Source organism: Symsagittifera roscoffensis, chromosome 4 (assembly GCF_963678635.1).
Source record: "Symsagittifera roscoffensis chromosome 4, txSymRosc1.1, whole genome shotgun sequence".
In the NCBI taxonomy this organism is placed as follows: Eukaryota; Metazoa; Xenacoelomorpha; order Acoela; family Convolutidae; genus Symsagittifera; species Symsagittifera roscoffensis.
Window position 1 is genome coordinate 44489889 of NC_087065.1, and position 20074 is coordinate 44509962.

A 20074-nucleotide genomic window follows, 5' to 3' on the forward strand; every position below is an offset into this window, starting at 1 on the left:
ACGCTCTTCTGTTTTGTTTTGTATTTTTTATTGTCATGAGCGGTTTTTATTTTATTTTGGGGCCAGAGTACGATGCTTTTGCTGCTGCACCTGCATTCAAGACGTTGATTTTTGGATTGCCGATGTTGTTTGTTTAATGTGTTCGAATTTTTTTGCTCTCCTCGATACTTTCCCCAGGAACAAACTCTCGGATCTCAACGTCGAAATCCTAAGACAGATAGCGTACACCACCCTCCGCATTACGCGTCGGACACCAAACTCACTATTTCCAATGGCTATACGTTTAACTCTCTGTTTTCCTTGATAATTCCGCAAGTGTTCTTTTATTTATCTCTAAATACCTTCCTTTTCTTTTTATTGATTATTTTCGTTTTGTCAAAAATTTTGGTATGATGCCGCTGTTAACCGCTGATACTTCCATCCGTTTCGAAAACATAAGAAACTAAAAATTTATTTATTAAGTAAAGTCATGCCAACAACAAGGTGTTTTACAAAAAATTCAGATTCAAAATTGAAAGTCAAGAAAAGAATAATATTTTTGATTTTTGAACTGTATACACCAAACATGGTTTTCGGATTTTTAAATTGACAGCGGAAAAGCTAATAGCACTACGAGGGGTGAGTTAGTTGCATAGATAAACGGAGCTGGCCTGTTTCGGAAGACAATTCTGATGAACTTTTGCAGCTATTATGACCCTGTCACGTGATCACATGAGTCCGACTGGGTTTGGAGACATGACGTCATCAAATCCAGATGGTCCCACAAAAGTGAGAGCTGAAACGAGATCAAGGTCAAAAACCCAAGTATTAATTAAAAAATAGTTTGCACGACTTTTAGGTTCAGTCAGAATTTTCCGATAAGTATTGTATTGACTCTTAAAATATCGAATCCGACAACTGATCTCGAGGTTTTTTATCGAAAATTGCGGCATCGTTTCTCCAGCTGTCGTTATTACTGGAAATATATGAGACAACAAAAAAATGACAGCGCGATGAAACGTAGCAGAAGTTTGATAACCAACCGTGATGATGAAGCTTCGCAGCGGACGCATTGGCTGCAAACATTGCCGCCGCCTGATTTGCCCCCGCTGCGCCTCCTCCTTGCATCATACCACCGGGCGGGCCTCCCCCATTTGTCCCCTGCTGCTGCCCATTCATGTGGTTGCCACCGCTACTACCTGTAGACAGGTGTTTCTTCTGGCGACTTCTGGCGTTCTGGAACCAGACCTGGATCACCCGCTTACTCAGTCCGGTCTGACTGGCAATTCTCTCCAGGTCCTGACCGTCGGGGTTGCTGTCCATGTTGAAATTGGCTTGCAGGACCTAGTTAGTAAAAAACAACACTTCAATCACTTTGCTTATGATTCAAACCTCCTCGAGGAAAAGGATCATCATGCAGCTGTTTACGGAGAACCGTTGAGAACCGCTGTTTTACCCCTGTCAAAATAATTATTTGATTACCTCCGTCATTGCTGAATAAAAACGACTTGAAAATGTTGAAATGGTTAACTCATGTATATTAAGTGAAAAGTATTCCAAGTTATCGATCGATTTCATAATTTTTTCGTCGTATCATCACAGTTGGGCAGCAGTGGCTTTAGGTGAGGGCGAACGCCCTCTAAGGGTTCGACCGACCTCCTCGCCATTCAAAGAGACTTTTGGCCTATTTATTTTAAAAGTTGGACTGCGGCGCTGTAAATTTTAGCAAAACAAGGCCTCTAAAGTGGGATCTCTTTGACTATTTCCCACCTAGGGTACGTTAGTAACGAATTGCCACCCCTATGGAGCTATAATTCAATGGCTCAGCATTTGTAGATTTTGTACCTGGTAACTAATCTCCCCCTTGCAAAGGGGGAGAAATAGTTAATGAGAGGATCTACTTAACAATTGCCCCCCCCCCCCCCCCCCCTTGGTATCTACTTAAGAATTGTCGCCCCTATTTATAAAAGCAGTTAATTAGCACTGAGCAGCTTTCTATTGAGAATTAGAATTTTGCTGCATTCTGATTGGTCGAAAATGCGTTATTTTAATCTACTTAACAATTCCCCCCCCCCTTTCTTAAAAGGGGGGGGGGCAAATGTTAAGTAGATCCTGATGAGATCCCTAGAGTGTGCAGGGGAAGCTCGAAAAATCAATTTGGTCAACCTATAAAAATTTGAACAAATGTTTCGTATCTAACAAAAAAGCATGGTTGTTCTTAAGCAGTGGCAGCAGCAGTTCTCTCAAATAATGAGCTGAGCAGCTTTGCTGTATGAAGGCCCTTCCCTTGTTAACTTGATCATTCTGAAGATTTGAAGTCCCGAAAACTTAAATTTCCATATTTTCCACTTTTTCTACCCAACTCAACTTGTACTCTTGAGTTTCTGGTACACCAAGCGTTATATACTGACCTTAAGTTGGTCCTCGGAGAAGGTGGTTCTGGACCTCTTGCTCTTGTGACTGTGGGGACTGCCCAGGGATCCACCACAGTCCAGGTCATTGCAACCGTTCGGCTCATCCGGCCCATCGCCTGAAAAAAAAACAAGATAAGGAATGATAGTTTCACAAACTCTCACCCACCCATTTGGTGAAGTTTCAGATTTCAGATCTACTTAACAACCTCCCCCTTTCCCCTTTCGTGAAGGGGGGGGGGGTTCGCCAATTTTGTCAAATCTTATTTTCTGGAATAGGAGGGACGATATCTTCAAAGAATGAACTATTTCGAGCTCTACCCTTTGTTTGCTCTACTACTTAACTTAATGACGAATCAATATTACGCTCAGGTTACTATAGCATGCAATAAAGTATAATCATCAATTCTACACAACGATTTAAAAAAATTTAACCAATTGTAGGCAAACTGTTTGCGCTGCTGGCAACTTTTTTCAAATTGAGACAAAAATACCGTTGTCTTACAACTTTCGGCGCTACCGATTCTGCAAAACAGCACCGAAGGTGGCACTCTTTCAATGTTCGAAATCTTTGGAATCCTCAATATTCTCCATTAATTTGCAATGTTCTTCTGAGGCTTCCGGTTTTTGCGCCAGTTTACTTGCTTGTTGGAATCTGCTTACTTTCGCGCGGGGTTTTATTTGGTTTACCGCAGCTTTTGCATGTTTTCGCATTGATCGACAAGCTCATATAAAGGGACAGTTAATCAAATTCTCTCCTCTCAAAGATCTACAACAATTTTGTCATGGTTTACGTTTCATTTATTTCTCGTATTCCTGTTATTCGTATTCTTTTTGTTAGATTCTTTACCCCTGAACGCTCTTCTGTTTTGTTTTGTATTTTTTATTGTCATGAGCGGTTTTTATTTTATTTTGGGGCCAGAGTACGATGCTTTTGCTGCTGCACCTGCATTCAAGACGTTGATTTTTGGATTGCCGATGTTGTTTGTTTAATGTGTTCGAATTTTTTTGCTCTCCTCGATACTTTCCCCAGGAACAAACTCTCGGATCTCAACGTCGAAATCCTAAGACAGATAGCGTACACCACCCTCCGCATTACGCGTCGGACACCAAACTCACTATTTCCAATGGCTATACGTTTAACTCTCTGTTTTCCTTGATAATTCCGCAAGTGTTCTTTTATTTATCTCTAAATACCTTCCTTTTCTTTTTATTGATTATTTTCGTTTTGTCAAAAATTTTGGTATGATGCCGCTGTTAACCGCTGATACTTCCATCCGTTTCGAAAACATAAGAAACTAAAAATTTATTTATTAAGTAAAGTCATGCCAACAACAAGGTGTTTTACAAAAAATTCAGATTCAAAATTGAAAGTCAAGAAAAGAATAATATTTTTGATTTTTGAACTGTATACACCAAACATGGTTTTCGGATTTTTAAATTGACAGCGGAAAAGCTAATAGCACTACGAGGGGTGAGTTAGTTGCATAGATAAACGGAGCTGGCCTGTTTCGGAAGACAATTCTGATGAACTTTTGCAGCTATTATGACCCTGTCACGTGATCACATGAGTCCGACTGGGTTTGGAGACATGACGTCATCAAATCCAGATGGTCCCACAAAAGTGAGAGCTGAAACGAGATCAAGGTCAAAAACCCAAGTATTAATTAAAAAATAGTTTGCACGACTTTTAGGTTCAGTCAGAATTTTCCGATAAGTATTGTATTGACTCTTAAAATATCGAATCCGACAACTGATCTCGAGGTTTTTTATCGAAAATTGCGGCATCGTTTTTCCAGCTGTCGTTATTACTGGAAATATATGAGACAACAAAAAAATGACAGCGCGATGAAACGTAGCAGAAGTTTGATAACCAACCGTGATGATGAAGCTTCGCAGCGGACGCATTGGCTGCAAACATTGCCGCCGCCTGATTTGCCCCCGCTGCGCCTCCTCCTTGCATCATACCACCGGGCGGGCCTCCCCCATTTGTCCCCTGCTGCTGCCCATTCATGTGGTTGCCACCGCTACTACCTGTAGACAGGTGTTTCTTCTGGCGACTTCTGGCGTTCTGGAACCAGACCTGGATCACCCGCTTACTCAGTCCGGTCTGACTGGCAATTCTCTCCAGGTCCTGACCGTCGGGGTTGCTGTCCATGTTGAAATTGGCTTGCAGGACCTAGTTAGTAAAAAACAACACTTCAATCACTTTGCTTATGATTCAAACCTCCTCGAGGAAAAGGATCATCATGCAGCTGTTTACGGAGAACCGTTGAGAACCGCTGTTTTACCCCTGTCAAAATAATTATTTGATTACCTCCGTCATTGCTGAATAAAAACGACTTGAAAATGTTGAAATGGTTAACTCATGTATATTAAGTGAAAAGTATTCCAAGTTATCGATCGATTTCATAATTTTTTCGTCGTATCATCACAGTTGGGCAGCAGTGGCTTTAGGTGAGGGCGAACGCCCTCTAAGGGTTCGACCGACCTCCTCGCCATTCAAAGAGACTTTTGGCCTATTTATTTTAAAAGTTGGACTGCGGCGCTGTAAATTTTAGCAAAACAAGGCCTCTAAAGTGGGATCTCTTTGACTATTTCCCACCTAGGGTACGTTAGTAACGAATTGCCACCCCTATGGAGCTATAATTCAATGGCTCAGCATTTGTAGATTTTGTACCTGGTAACTAATCTCCCCCTTGCAAAGGGGGAGAAATAGTTAATGAGAGGATCTACTTAACAATTGCCCCCCCCCCCTTGGTATCTACTTAAGAATTGTCGCCCCTATTTATAAAAGCAGTTAATTAGCACTGAGCAGCTTTCTATTGAGAATTAGAATTTTGCTGCATTCTGATTGGTCGAAAATGCGTTATTTTAATCTACTTAACAATTCCCCCCCCCCCTTTCTTAAAAGGGGGGGGGCAAATGTTAAGTAGATCCTGATGAGATCCCTAGAGTGTGCAGGGGAAGCTCGAAAAATCAATTTGGTCAACCTATAAAAATTTGAACAAATGTTTCGTATCTAACAAAAAAGCATGGTTGTTCTTAAGCAGTGGCAGCAGCAGTTCTCTCAAATAATGAGCTGAGCAGCTTTGCTGTATGAAGGCCCTTCCCTTGTTAACTTGATCATTCTGAAGATTTGAAGTCCCGAAAACTTAAATTTCCATATTTTCCACTTTTTCTACCCAACTCAACTTGTACTCTTGAGTTTCTGGTACACCAAGCGTTATATACTGACCTTAAGTTGGTCCTCGGAGAAGGTGGTTCTGGACCTCTTGCTCTTGTGACTGTGGGGACTGCCCAGGGATCCACCACAGTCCAGGTCATTGCAACCGTTCGGCTCATCCGGCCCATCGCCTGAAAAAAAAACAAGATAAGGAATGATAGTTTCACAAACTCTCACCCACCCATTTGGTGAAGTTTCAGATTTCAGATCTACTTAACAACCTCCCCCTTTCCCCTTTCGTGAAGGGGGGGGGGGGGGGGAGCGGGAGATTGTTAAGTAGATCAAAATAGTCGATTTTTCTACTTCAACCAATCAGAATGCAGCAAAATTCGAATTCTCAATACAAGCTCTAGTGCTAAATTAAATGTTTTTATTTATCGGAGATTCTTTAGTTGGGATGCGGAGCAATTAGCAGAATGGTCCAAGTGCAGAATGGGTCCAAGATCAGAAATACAGAAAAGTCTTGACTTATATTGGTTTATATTTGGAATCGTCAAAAAATACCAAGAAAACGAATAAATTATGAAGAATTGTCTAATTTCATTAAGTTTTTAGGTTATTGATTAAATTACTTAAATTATGCCTAAAATGTTCGTTGCGTTGCTATTATTGACATTTCTGACAATTAATTTGCCGATTACCTTATAAAAGTTGATATTTTTCTGTTTTTCTGCTCTTGGACCCATTCTGCTCTTAGACCTTTCGTAGATACCATAGAAGGGGGAAAGATTCTTAAATATCCGAAAGTTCTTTTAATTAACCACTTCAAATGAGGGCTCATAGTTTAGAATTAAATCAAGAGTTCATTGAATTCTTTGTTTTTCCAGGCGTGGAACAGTCTTTGCAGTCAGTACTTCTGCTTATATGAGGCTCTACGTTAACATGTGGTGGAAGCCTCATATAAATGTTTTACACGTACCTTATTCTTAAATACACCAATCAGGTTGTTTCAGGGGATCTTTGGAATTGCTAACAGCTCGAATAAGCCGAAAATCAAATGAGCCTTAAACAAGCAATGGTTGAACGCGGAAAATTATACATTTGTCTATTTGGTATTTAGTTAAGTGTTCGAGCCAAAGTAGATTTATATTGGCTAAAAACGAACCAAATTTATTTCGTTTTACACGTACCTTATTCGAGCTATTTGACTATAATTTATTCATTTGAAAGTGCAACCGCAGTATTGATTTCAACTTTTTGTTACTGAGAACAATGTCACTGAATGACCACAAAATTTGAGCAAACTTATCGAAAAGAGAATTTGAGATATTTTTATTCATTTGTGAAAACCAAACTTGACATAAAAATATTATTGGTTAAATATATATTACTTTCAGGGCAGATATTGTTCATATTTAATAAGTTTTTACAACAAAGTTTTGGAGTTGGGTTCTTATAACCCGACATAATTAATCATGAACAAATAAATGGATAGTGACAATCGTTAGAAGCTACAGTAATTGCTTTGACTACGTGCTATTGAGGGTAGGGGGTGAGGTCAAGCACAGGATAGTGATAGCACATCCGAATGATTGTCATCCGTGCGCGCGCCTAAAAAGCTCGATTTTTGGGCTCTTTTTCCTTTTCCACCCACCTGCAAATTGCGCACCGAAAAAACGCGGTCAGCATTTTCCAAAAAGTGCCTAAAAACCTCTTTTGTTGGCCTGTTTTTTCAATTTTTTTTTAAATCCAAATTGAAATTCTAACTAACCATTCATCGAATTACAATCTGCCCTGTCGTTCGAATCCGACCCATTGCCACTACAACCACCAGCACCACTTGTAGATGATGATGACGGCACAAGAACCCCTGAAGAACTTCCGCCTTTTGTCGTCCCCGCCCCGTTGGCCCCACTTGCTCCTCCTCCCGCAGGGGGAATATCCAGAAGCTCCATGAAGTGTTGTCGACACAGCACGTGATGTTCGTGTAGCGCGAACTCCTCACCAGTCGACAATTGTCGGTGGCAGATGTTGCAGGCGAAACAGGCTAGGTGGTACACTAATTGTTTGGCTCTCCTAACCCAGTCGGTGCTGGACACTACCCGCTGGCACTTGGCACATCGCACTCCAAAGTATCTAAAGTTCAATCAATTTGACAAAAAAGGTAAACGCGGTATTTTCAAAACGCACGAAAAACAGTCCTAAAAGAAAACTTTTATATGGCATACGAGCCCATACAACTCAATAAAAAAGTGCTGATCATCTCGTGATAATTCTATCCAATTTCTTAGACATACAAAATTGTTACTCCACGGATTGAAAAAAAAACTTTTGTTTTTATTATGGAAATAGAAGTAGCGTTTTTGTCAGCTCTTGTATCCAGGGGCGGATTTGGATGGGGGGACGCTTTATTCTTCAGGAATTCGACCCCATGCCGACCCAAAGGGTCCCCCTTTGTACTATTTTGAGAGACAAATGTTTGGTGACGGACCCGAAAATTTTTCTAAAGGCGCCTTGGGCTTCAATAGATACTAAATTCGAGTGGGAGCGCGCGCCTAAAAAAATCACAATTTTTTGGTCAAAGTTTTCCAAGAAATGCCTAAAAACGCTTTTTTGGCCTGTTTTTTTTTCAAAATTTTGCTTGCGGCGCAGCAACTTTGGCCCAAATAGAGTCTTTTTGGTGCTCTGGAAGAGCTCGGAAAATCAATATGATCGACCTAAAGAAAGAAAAGTTGACAAAGTTTTTGAAAATGCGCCCCCCTCGAGAAAATCCTAGATGCATGTATCTTATATTTTGACCAAAAGAGTAATGCTAAACCTGAGAATTCAAAACGCCTTGTTTATTGGCTAAAAAAGCAATTCTGAAAAAGACTGAAAAAAAGCAATTCTTAATTCTTAGAGAATCCAATTTGAGACAACGACCTCGATCTATTTTATCAAGACGGTTTACACACGAAGAAAAAATTACTAACTATGTCCCTGATTAAGTTACATGCAATTTTTTTGTTCATTTTTCTGGATTGAGAATTGCCGCCTCACCCGCAGCCTGCCGACCCAAAGGGTCCCCCCTTTGATACTTTTTCAGAAATCCCTTTTTGGCCGACCGACCCTAAAATTTTTCTAAAGGCGCCTTTGGCGCCAATATATACTAACGCCAATATATACTAAGGGGGAGCGCGCGCCAAAAAAACGCTAATTTTTGTCAAAATTTTTCAAAAAGTGCCCAAAAACGGCTTTTTTGACTGTTTTTTCGAAAAATCAATTTGGTCGCCCTAAAAAAAAAAGGTCGTCAAAATTTTGGAAAATTTTTTGAAAATCCGCCCCCCCTCGAGAAAATCCTAGATCCGCCCCTGCCCGCAGGCAATGCGAAAGGATCACGTAGTTTTTCGCAACTGATATTATGATCGATATTTTTTGATGAAAAATGGCGGGGAAATATCTGCCTTCCCAGGCCTTCCACTCCCCCACCACTCCAAGCAAAAACCTTTCTTAAGAGTTCTAAAGTTCGAAAGTAGAGAACTGACCGGCTGTAGTCACTTTTGCAATATAGCTGCGCGTCTTTGCCCACAAAACAAGACTGCTGGTTGCCCAAATGAGTCATACAGGCACTGCACCTCAGACACCCAGTGTGCCATGCCTTCCCGTTCACGTGGAGAAGATACTGGTCTCTGATGGCCTTGCGACAACTCTGACACGTTTCCACACCCACACCTGAACAGTGAAAGATGCAGGGAGTTAAAACTCTTACACGCATAGCTGGTATTTGATAATCTAATCGCAACTGAATTTTGACAAACTTAAATTTTGGCAAGCACAGAGTGTATATGCGGTTTTTGCAGTTGGCGTAGAAAGGACGCTGCTGGTGAAATTTTTCTTTTGGGAAAGTCTTCAAAGTTTGGACTGTTTCCTGATTTCTAGACTATCTCTGTCGAGGTTATGAATTTTTGGTCGCGGAATGACACCGGCGCGACCCTTGAAATTCTGGAATAAATAAATGCAGACCTCATCCGGTGCATTACAAAAAGCAGCTCTGAAAACTAATTGAGAAAATATTGGTTTTATAAGACCTTGTTGAATGTTTTTGAAATTTTGAGGACAGCAATATAATTATTTCCTTTTCCAAGCGCTCTCCCCTTCTAATTTGATGCCAATTGGCGCATAATGCACCTACAAGGAAAGTTAAGGGTAGTAAGCTTTAAAAAGCCGTTGAAAAACAATAGCCGTTGATTCTGCACTTGGGTCGAGATGGTCACTTTATGATTCCATCGTCCGACAAAAAACTGGTGTGTGTCGACCATTTCGACTAAAATTCGGTATATTTTGACCGCGCTCGACCGCGCTCGATGTATGTTCCGAATTTGTGCTCCATCCGAACTCCTGTCTCGGTCTCGACTACTCTTTTTCGGTCGAGCTCTGACATGTGCTCGACTTAGAAAGTCGAAACATAAAGTGAGCACCTCGATCCGGGCAACTAGAGAAAACGCTATTGCAAGCATACCTTCTGGCGGACATTGCTGTGATGGTATCTGTATCTGTTTTGATGATTGGTTCTGTGACTCTAAACCTGTTGTCCCCAGGAACTGACTGGGGTCAAGGATCGGATCCTCCTCTTCAATTGTGAGTAGTGGTTTCTTCGGAACTGGCGGGTTTGCAAAGTCATCAAATTTGGAGATTTTTAGGTGGAATGAGTTGAAAGTGTCGGCTGGCTCTGAGGGAAAGATGGACGAAATGTTACCTTTAGTCATTGCTACGCTCTGCTAAAAGAAAAGGTAACAGGTCAATCAAGTATCCTTTTGAGGTCTTCTGAATAACTGTGTTCTGAATTGACTAAAACGGGATGAAAAAAACTGTTCTGATAATCAGTGATATTTCTCAGTTTATTCTGATATTTAAAAAAAACTTACGGAAAACTGAAAAAAATCCGTGCTAGAATGGAAGTCAAGTGTAAAAATGGAAGCGGGGAAATAAAAATGTCAATAAAAGTGGTTTTATTTAATTATGAGCAGTTAATTTAATAACAGGGTTACGTCTTCTCCCGATAGCGAGAGGAAGAGGCGCGGGCTAAATCTAATTAGGGGTCCCATTCAAGACCCGAGCTGGGCTGAGGGGTAGGGGCACGGGGAGAGAGGGTTACGCTGCTCAGAGGATCAACTCACTATTTCACGCGTGCTGCGCTATCTTAATCTAATTTAGCCTCTTCAAACGACAGTAAAGTGCTGAGCTCATTTGGCAGTTTTCCTACTTAGGCGATTCTTTTTCGCAGAGTACGAAAAGTATTCAAGTCTTGCTGGAAATGCAATAATTCATTGAAACTTATTGTTGATTTGTTGTTTTTTGCTATAGATGTCAATAAACCTGTAAATATGTGAATATTTAAGAGTATATTCTTTCTAATTGTTCATCGGTTAAATGAAACCATCTTGATTTTGTTTGATGATGACATTCAAATTGATGAAATATCAGTCATTTTCGTACAACCTGTGCAATGTTCTGAAAACCCATAATTTATTGTTTTTTTATTTCGCATTTTTACATGAAAGTTTCTAAATTGTAAAACAGTTGATTTCAACTCATTTGAACTTGTTTCAAATCACATGTTTTTAAATTATCTTTTTTTGTTTTTAATACGGTTTGGTAAACCTCTTTTAATATGTGAAAATAATTTTTGTTCCTTTCTTGAAATTCAAGAGCTCGGGTTCGTTTCTCCTTCGAAGAATACTTCTGCCTTTTCCCTAGATATATTGCCTCAGATTCTCATTACATATTTTACTTAGGAATCGAACTTAAAAAAGGTTTCTGTAAACCGTTGCCGCACATATATTTTATGCCAACAATTAAAAAAACTCACTCTTTCGATCAGCGATTCAAAAAATCTGGAGTATAAGGGCGGAATGTTTTCCACCTGATGATGACTCATTGTTTGCTTTGGCGTATTGGCGGTTTTATGAGCCTGACAGGTAGCTTCAATCAGAACTTCAATAAATTAAAATGCTTAATGAGCAAAGAAAAATTATGAAGACTTATGATCAACAAATTAAATCAGAATCAGAAGTTTGTAAAAGTGACACGTAGTTCAAATGAGAAATGTTGAGATGAAGATTTTTCAAAACATGAACGCGGGTTTTACAATTAATGTTTGAATAACCCAGAAAACGCGGTTTTCTGAAAAACGGTCCCGTAACAATCAACGAAAATTATGGAAAATTATGAAATGTTTATGAAATGTTATTATAACAGATAAAAATGACGAGCTGATGCTTTTATTTACTTTAGTCATAATCTCTACTTGTATAAAAGTTGTGAGTTATCAAAGAAAGTCCATTTTCACAGTGGGTTTTTAACAAAAAACAAAAGATAAAACTTCGAAAAAAGGAAAGCAGTCGCAATTCTTAGAGTGACTCTTACCTTCTACGCACGATACTGATACGCTGCAGCTCTTCCTGAAGATAAGTAAATGGACTGTCGGCCTAAAAGTTGGAATTTTTAGTCCATATTTGGCTGATGCGTTTTGAATTTTTTTTTTAAATTTTTACGTCAGAATTATATTTAATATTATATTAAATCTTGAAATCTGCCTCTTGTCTTGAAATATCTCAAAAAAAATTTTCTTTTTGAGTTAGCTTTCTATTGCAATTACTGAAAAGAGTAAAAAGAATTACTTGTTTAATTCAACTATCATTTTAATTTCGACTCAAAATTTGGAATCATCCGAAGAACCTATTCTGAATATCTTTTGAGAGCATCCTTTGAGACCATTTGAGGCCTGTTTCTAAATCTAATTGAAGACCTTTGTGACTCAAAACTAACCAAAAATTTGCTACAGAGATGACATGAGTTTAAAAAGCTCTTATTCGTTTCTCACAAATGTTTTTTAATCGAAAGAAAATTGTGTTTTGAAGTCTACATCTTGGGAAAACCAACATGCATGTAGTTCCCAGTTGATTCTTTTACGTCGCTTTTTGATAATCCAATTGTTCGATAATGAGCAATAGTTGCATTGCGCTACTACAAATATTTCAAAAGAGTAGTGTTTTGACCCTTAGGCCCCTCCTCACTCAAGTATTTCTGAAACCTCACTCAAAATGGTCAACATTTTACAATAATTTTAAGAATGGAGCAAGATAATTATGAAGTCAAACTTCCCAAAACTATGACAAATTGGCGTTTTAGGCTCATTTTAAAAAGTTTTGCTCTTGGCGCAAGCTTATGGTAAGAAAGGGCTTCTCGGAAATTCAGAACAACTTTTCATTTTAGGCCATTCTCCGTTTTGCGAAAATCTTCTTTGACGTCATGTACAGTTTGAAAATGAGCATGCATTTTCTAGTCTTGTTTTTTGACATCTTCCGTAGTAATTAATCAAATTCCATCTAATGACGTGACAACTATTTGTTATTTTTAGCCTCTGTACTAATCAGTGTCAACACAATCCCTCAATTTAGCGATCAGGCACAAAAATAACCCGTCTTCCGTTTGTAGCCATTGTGTGGTCACTTATAAACTTTTCAGTTCATGTAGGGTTCCAATTAAAACATCAAATGCAAGTTTAAAGTTTGCCGTGAACAAAAAAAAATATCACCAATTTATTGTTTTTCGTTAATATGAATAAAAAACTTGAAAACAATGCTATTTTTACTGGGTATCTCTTTATCTGTTCCCCCATGTGAAAGCTAGGGGGTAGGGGAAAAGTTAGAGCGATTATCTACATGATATTCATTTCATATCAAGATTTACTTTCATTTTAAATTCAAGTAAGACTACTCGTATCATGGCAAAGCCCTGAATGTTCCGACAGCTTTTTAAGGAATTTGAAGTAGCGTTCTGTTTTAAAGAAATGGATGAAACTTTCATAAGAAATGAAAAAAAAAAATATTTCTCTTTGAAATATATCACCGATACCACTCGCTCAAAGAAAACAGAAAAGAGATATTTTTGTACCGACTTTCAAAGAAAAATGAAAATTCATTCTCGAGTTTGTTTTTGTTCAGTCAATTTTAGGCGAGTGAAAGAAAAATTTTAAACAAACACTTTTTTTTTACCGCTTTGAAAATATCAACTTGCTGAAACCAAGTTGAAAAAAGATTTTATCTCTGATCATTTTTTATGAAGATCTGGGAGTTTGAAAATTTGCCAATTTGACCATGCTCTGGATTAATTTATGCAGGTTTTGATTTTTTTTCATGCTGTGTGACGAATTATCCAGCACGATAAAAACAGTCCAAATTTTTTTGAGGCTAGCTAAGCTAATCGGTCGTATTAATTTCGTAACTTGAAATTTCACACTTGGTCTTTGATATTGTCTAAATTTGATAGTTTTTCAAAATTATAATTTCCCAAAAACTAATCGATTACCGGGCAGTCTGAACATTCAGGGCTTTGTCCTGATATATGAGCAGTCTTCTTTGCAAACAGCAAAGTTTTAAACAGACCAAACTTTATGCCTCAATTCAGTTTGGAACAATTTTTGAGGGCGCAGAGACAATTCAGCCACAGGCGATTCAGCCAATTTAAAATACACACAGTTCAGCCAAAACAACTGAGACAATTCAGCCAAAGACAATTCGGCCAATTTAGATTAAAGAGACTAGATAAAATGAAAAATTGAAACTTTTCTATTTTGGTTAGAATCTGAAGGCTTTCCTCACTTTAAAATAGAAATGTGAAACATCAAATAGCAAATTTTGAAGATCGAAACAAACTTGCTATGCATAAACTTTTAGAATATATGTACACTGAAGATTGTTAGGTTTTTGTTCCGAAGAAAAACTTTCGAAGAAAACGGAATGGTTTTTATGCTCGGTGTGGTTTTTTTATCTAGTCAATTTTCACCGATCGAAACAATAAATTTCAAAAAAAAAATTTTATACCCCATTGAAGCTATTGAAGCTATTGAGTTCATATGTAAGAAGTTATTTCACCTCCGATGATTTTTTGTTAAGTTTCGGGGGTTTGAAAATTGCCGAATTTGCATTGTTTTGGAGTAAGTTATGCGCGCTTTGAAGATTTGATTCATAATACCGAGAGCGTAACGCGATTTTTTAATAGGTGGCGAATTATCCCGCATAACATAATCATTCCAAAATCAATTGAGGCTAGCTAATTGGTCTTATTAATTTCGTACGACTTAAAATTTAACACTTTGATATTTTCCAAAATGCACAGGTTTTCAATATTTTCTTTTCCTAAAAACTATTCGATATAAATCAAGGGACAGTCGGACCATTCAGAGCTTTGCCTTGATATAATGGTAGTTTTGTTTGTATCAGAAATGATATCAAATTGAATAGAGCCATGCTAGTTATTTTGAGTAATACGTTACTTTACGCTAAGTTCATCATTTTGTACTTCAAACAATTGGAAAATTTAGAGCGTCGTCCTAATATGTGCAAAATCAAGATATTTACACATCATGACCCGGGTTGACAAAAAGTGCTTATCATACTATTCCATATTATGAAAAAATGCTTATCATACTATTTCATAGACTAAAAAATACTATGAGAATAGCATGATAAGCATTTTTTCCATACTATGGAACATTACAATAGGCATTTTTTACATGGTCTGGAATTGATTAATAAGCTTTGAATCATACAATTTTTAACAAAAAAATGAAAAAAATTAGCATGAATACCAATTTTTATGTTATAAAATAGTATGATAAACATTTTTTCATTATGAATTTGTAAGAGAAGCATTTATTTCATACTATGAAATTGTAAGATAAGTATTTTTTCATACTATGAAACTGTATGATAATAATTCTTTTCATAATATGAAATTGTATGACGAGCAGTTTTTCATACTATGAAAGTGTATGATAAGTATTTCTTCATACTATGCAATTGCATGACAAGCATTTTTTCATACTACGAAATTGTATGATAGGAATTTTTTTCCATTCTATGACATTAATAAAAAAAACAATTGATTAAAAAATTTGAATTAGTAAAAGTAACAACCCAGTTTGTACAAAATAAAATAAACTTTTGTTCAGTTAAAGCTTTTCCTTTTTTAGCAAGCTGAGTAATTTAAACAGTACAACCTACAAAAAGCAAGCAAACAAAACCCCCAGACCAAACTCATCAAAAAATTCCTAAGTTGAGATGGACTGCTTTTGATAACAAAAATGTTCTAAAGAAAATGGCTGGACATACTATTTCATATATAAAATTTTTTAAAAATAATATTTTTTTCACCAAACTTAAGTTCATATTGCTGTCATTCAAAAAACAATTAATTTTACAAAGTCCTATTAATCCTTTCAGACTTATTCAAAAATATCTAGATAATTGTTTACTTGATTTTGATTTCTTAACTTTTCTATGGAAAAAGCTCATCATTGATTTTTCATTATTGAAATTTTATGATAAACAATTTCAAAAAGCTGTTCAACAGGAAATGTTCTTAACTAACTCAATAAGGCCATTTGAACACAAATGTATATGTAAATATTCTTCTGAATGGTAAAGATTTTTTTATTCATTCAGTTTTCATATATGAAAATAATCAGCGAGCATTTTTTCGACTAAATTAAAAATCATGTTTTTTTTCATAGTCGAAACGCCCTTTATACTCAATTATATTCTTTACAAAAAAAACATTTGAATTTGCTCAAACACAGATTTTAAATGATTTTTGAGACTTTTTTCTATAACAAAAAGCTTATCATTCAATTTTCATTTATGAAAATAATATGATAGGCATTTTCTCGACCAAAATTAAAATCATGTTTTTGAGAGTCAAAATGCACTCTTTCAATAATTTTTTTAAACTCATGTAAAATCATCCAGAAACATCGCTTAAATAATTTTGAAGATTTTATTTTTTCTATAGCAAAATGCTTATCATACATTTTTTGTTTATGAAAATTTTATTATAAGCATTTTCTCGACCAAAATTAAAATCGTGTTGAGAATCAACACGATTTCTTTCAAAAAATATCCTTTCTAAACTTACTAAAAATTATCCAGAAACTTTTTTTTAATGATTTGTGAGGATTTTATTTTTTCTATCGCAAAGTGCATATCATATATTTTTTATTTATGAAAATTTTTTTCTAAGCTTTTTTTTCGACCAAAATTAAAATCGGGTTGAGAATCAACACAATTTCTTTCAATAAATATCTTTTCGAAACTTACTAAAAATTATCCAGAAACCTTTTTAGAATGATTTGTGAGGACTATATTTTTTCTTTAGCACAATGCTTATCATACATTTTTTATTTATGAAAATTTTATTATAAGCCTTTTTTCGACTAAAATTAAAATCGTGTTGAGAATCAACACAATTTCTTTCTTTAAATATCCTTTCTAAACCTAATAAAAATTATCCAGAACCCTTTTTTTATTGATTTGTGAGGATTATATTTTTTCTATCGCAAAGTGCATATCATCCAGTTTTCATAAATGAAAATTGTATGATGAACCTTTTATCAAAATATAAAAATTACTTTTTTATTGACCAGAAAGATTCAGAAGAGGCAAATAGAACAGAAATTTTTCATTACAAAAATTCAATACAGTTTCTAATATTTGTATAAAATTTGTATGATACACATTTTTACCATAGTCGCCAGATATGTAATTGTATAAATAGCATTTTTCTTATATGGACGTTAACCCGGGGAGTCACAAGATTTTTACATTCTCTTTGCACAACTTCTTTCACTCTTCGCTAAAAATTGAAACAAGTCGGATTTCAAACTCTAAAAAAGTGATATCGCATCGATGCGCTGTTTGTACCTCATCATGTCCATTTTTGCTCATTTAAGTAAATGCTACTCCGTAGTCCAGATCTGTGTGTTGGTTTTGCTCGTATTTTGATCTTTTCAGTCTCAAAAGATCTTTTTTTTTCATCGATAGTTTTGCGAGGTAATAATCGAGATCCACTTTTATTGATCAGAAAGGCAACTCTGTAGCTTGAACCTAAAATGGCTAATATAGGGTTTAGTTAAAAGAATCATGATTGGTTCGCTTTTTTGTTTTGTTACATATCAAGTTAAAATCATACTATCGGTATAAATGGTGAAAATGAGGCAAAGGTTTGTTTTAGCCAGTTGCCAACCGTATTAAAACCAAACCGTTTTTTTCTAACACTAGCAAAACTTCAGAAAATTTTATATCAGCTCGAATCACGGATCAGAAAACTTCGACCTGGTATACAATTCGACCAACAATAGAAAATTTTGAATTCATTTTTGATCTTTGTGCCAAACGTACGACGTGAGCGAAGTGGCGGATTCTCCCCTATTGCAATAGGGGGAAAATTGTTAACAAGATCCGAAGTTGCCTTACATTGATGATCGACACTATCAAAACTTTGATCTTTTTTATACAGTGCACCTTTTTGGCGACAGTTTATCTGATGCAAAATTCAGTACGTTTTTCGATATAAACTGTTGATATTCGATTTTAAATACAATTTTTATATTGATCTAAACTGACCTGAGAAAAGGAATTGGTCTAAGCTATTTCATTTTTGTTGCATGTAAAATCACTTCACGGTTAATTTCTTGTTTCTGGTTGAAATTCATCGATGAACTTTATCAGAACGAATCTGAACAGCGAACTTCATCCGAACAAGCATAATTTTTATGCAAAATTTATCAGATAATAAAAACAACCCGGCTTGATATAAGTTAATTTGCTTAAGGAAATTTGCTTCAAAAGGAAATTCTTATCTGAAAATAAATCATTTATATAAAAAAGCTGAAAATAAGGCAAACTGAAAACAATCTTTTAAAGAAGTGATGGAAAAGTGATTAAATATCATAAATCATACACATTTTTTCAAAAAAAAACAAATTGTAATATTTTTTAGCGTTTGCGCAAAATTCAAACAGCAAAATAAACAATTTGTTGATTTAGTTTATTTTCAGGCTTTTTTGTTCAAAATAAAATTGATTATTTTGAGAAAATGAATTATCATTGATTATATTGGGTTTTAATTGGTTTTATTAGTTATTAATATTGGCTACACTTGCCGCAACAATCGATCATTTTAGCCAGAAAAAAAAACTTTTATGATTGATTTTTACTCTGAATTTTTGACGCGGGTAGATTGCATCAAGGTAATAAATATATGCTTTAAAGGTTTCAAGATATTTTTTCAGTTTGATTTTGAGTTTTGAATATCCAATTTATTCTTTAGAGTAACCATCTCATGATTCAAATCCAAACAATTAACCAAACGCACAGCCATTTCATTCAAGCTTCCGTTTTATTGAAAAGAAAAAAAATCAAATTTTAATTTTAATTTTAGTTTTGCACTGCCATACATCTCGTGTAACTCAAAAAGATCATATGAATAGATGTGAAAGTTTACAATTAAAAGGTCAATGAAGCAAATGTATTGAAAACAAAATGAAAAAATTTTTGAACACAAATTTGAGATTTTTTGTGAAAATCATCCCCCACACGCCATATAAAGTACAAAGTGACAATTTTGCTTCTATTAACAAATCAATTTTGGCAAACAAGCTTCCTTCAACCAATTTGGAACGATTTCTAAGACGGATTAAATCTTCGCTTACGCGCTACTAGCGCGAAATATATCGCGCGTTAAAAGTCCCAAACTGGCCAAAATGGCAATTTTTAGACCCTCGTAATTTTACGAAAAATGATTACAGGTGAAATATTTTTTCACATTTAAGCTCAAGTCAATAATACCCTCTAAATGATTTTTAAAAAATCCGTCAAAAAAGTCGAAATTTGTCTGCAGAAAGAACAACCCCGAGCACAACTATTCCTTTACTTTTGTATCGAAATTCGGAACAATAACAAACATAAGCTTAAAATTATTCGGCTTAGAGGCAACAGAATAAAGTCAATTGACACAAAATTTGAAACCAAAATTGGAACAAAAACAATCAAAATTACTTAACTTAGTTTTACAAAGTCATCAATTTTCTGTAAACCTTAACTCCAATTTTTTTGCTGATTTCAATTAATTATTTGCTGGAATAACTACTGTTTTTTTTTCGTTGTTCTTTTTTGACCGCGGCAAGGTTTCCAGCACAATTTTCGGCGACGATTGCGCTCTTAATCTTGCTTTTGAATGAGTGGTTGAACGGTTGTGAGTGGTTTTTGTAAATTATGTTGATCTGTTTTCTATTTGGCTTTTTAAGAGACTTAATGAAAGTTGACGACTGCTTTAGAACCTGGTTTATTTTAGATTTGTTTTCGACTTACATTTTAGTATTACAGAAAATAAGAAGCTTTAAAGAGTTGATTACCCTGCAAAACTACCCTGTGCAAAAACTACATCGAGAGAAAGGTTTTGGGATAAAAACTCAAAATGAAACGCTCAAGATTTGAGCAAATTGAGCGGTTCTTGCTCTAATTTAAGCGGTTTTGAACGATTTCAACAAAACCGTTAAACACCGCTATAAAATTATTTTTTTAGCTAGCAGCGAATTCGGTTCAAACACTGGCATTGATTTACTCGGCCTCGATTGCAACATAGACCAAACCAGTAATGGAGAAAATTTTTTGATTTAACTCAAAGTTTGTAAAGCTGG

General features: G+C 35.9%; 2 protein-coding genes across 2 annotated transcripts; both read right to left on the reverse strand.

The window, feature by feature from the left end:
- Positions 1–477: 477 nt before the first annotated feature.
- LOC134844901 (LIM/homeobox protein Awh-like) lies at positions 478–3486 on the reverse strand. The gene is made up of 4 exons (XM_063861728.1): positions 3432–3486; positions 2391–2509; positions 1023–1323; positions 478–775 (listed from the first exon to the last, which is right to left on the reverse strand). The coding sequence occupies exons 1-4, from the start codon at positions 3484–3486 to the stop codon at positions 708–710; spliced, it is 543 nt and encodes a 180-aa protein (XP_063717798.1). The 3' UTR covers positions 478–707.
- A 237-nt stretch (positions 3487–3723) lies between these two features.
- On the reverse strand, positions 3724–10583 carry LOC134843751 (LIM/homeobox protein Awh-like). Its single transcript, XM_063860012.1, has 6 exons — positions 10055–10583; positions 9081–9267; positions 7328–7692; positions 5629–5747; positions 4269–4569; positions 3724–4021 (listed from the first exon to the last, which is right to left on the reverse strand). Exons 1-6 carry the CDS (start codon positions 10299–10301, stop codon positions 3954–3956), a joined length of 1287 nt encoding a protein of 428 aa, XP_063716082.1. The 5' UTR covers positions 10302–10583; the 3' UTR covers positions 3724–3953.
- Positions 10584–20074: the final 9491 nt, after the last annotated feature.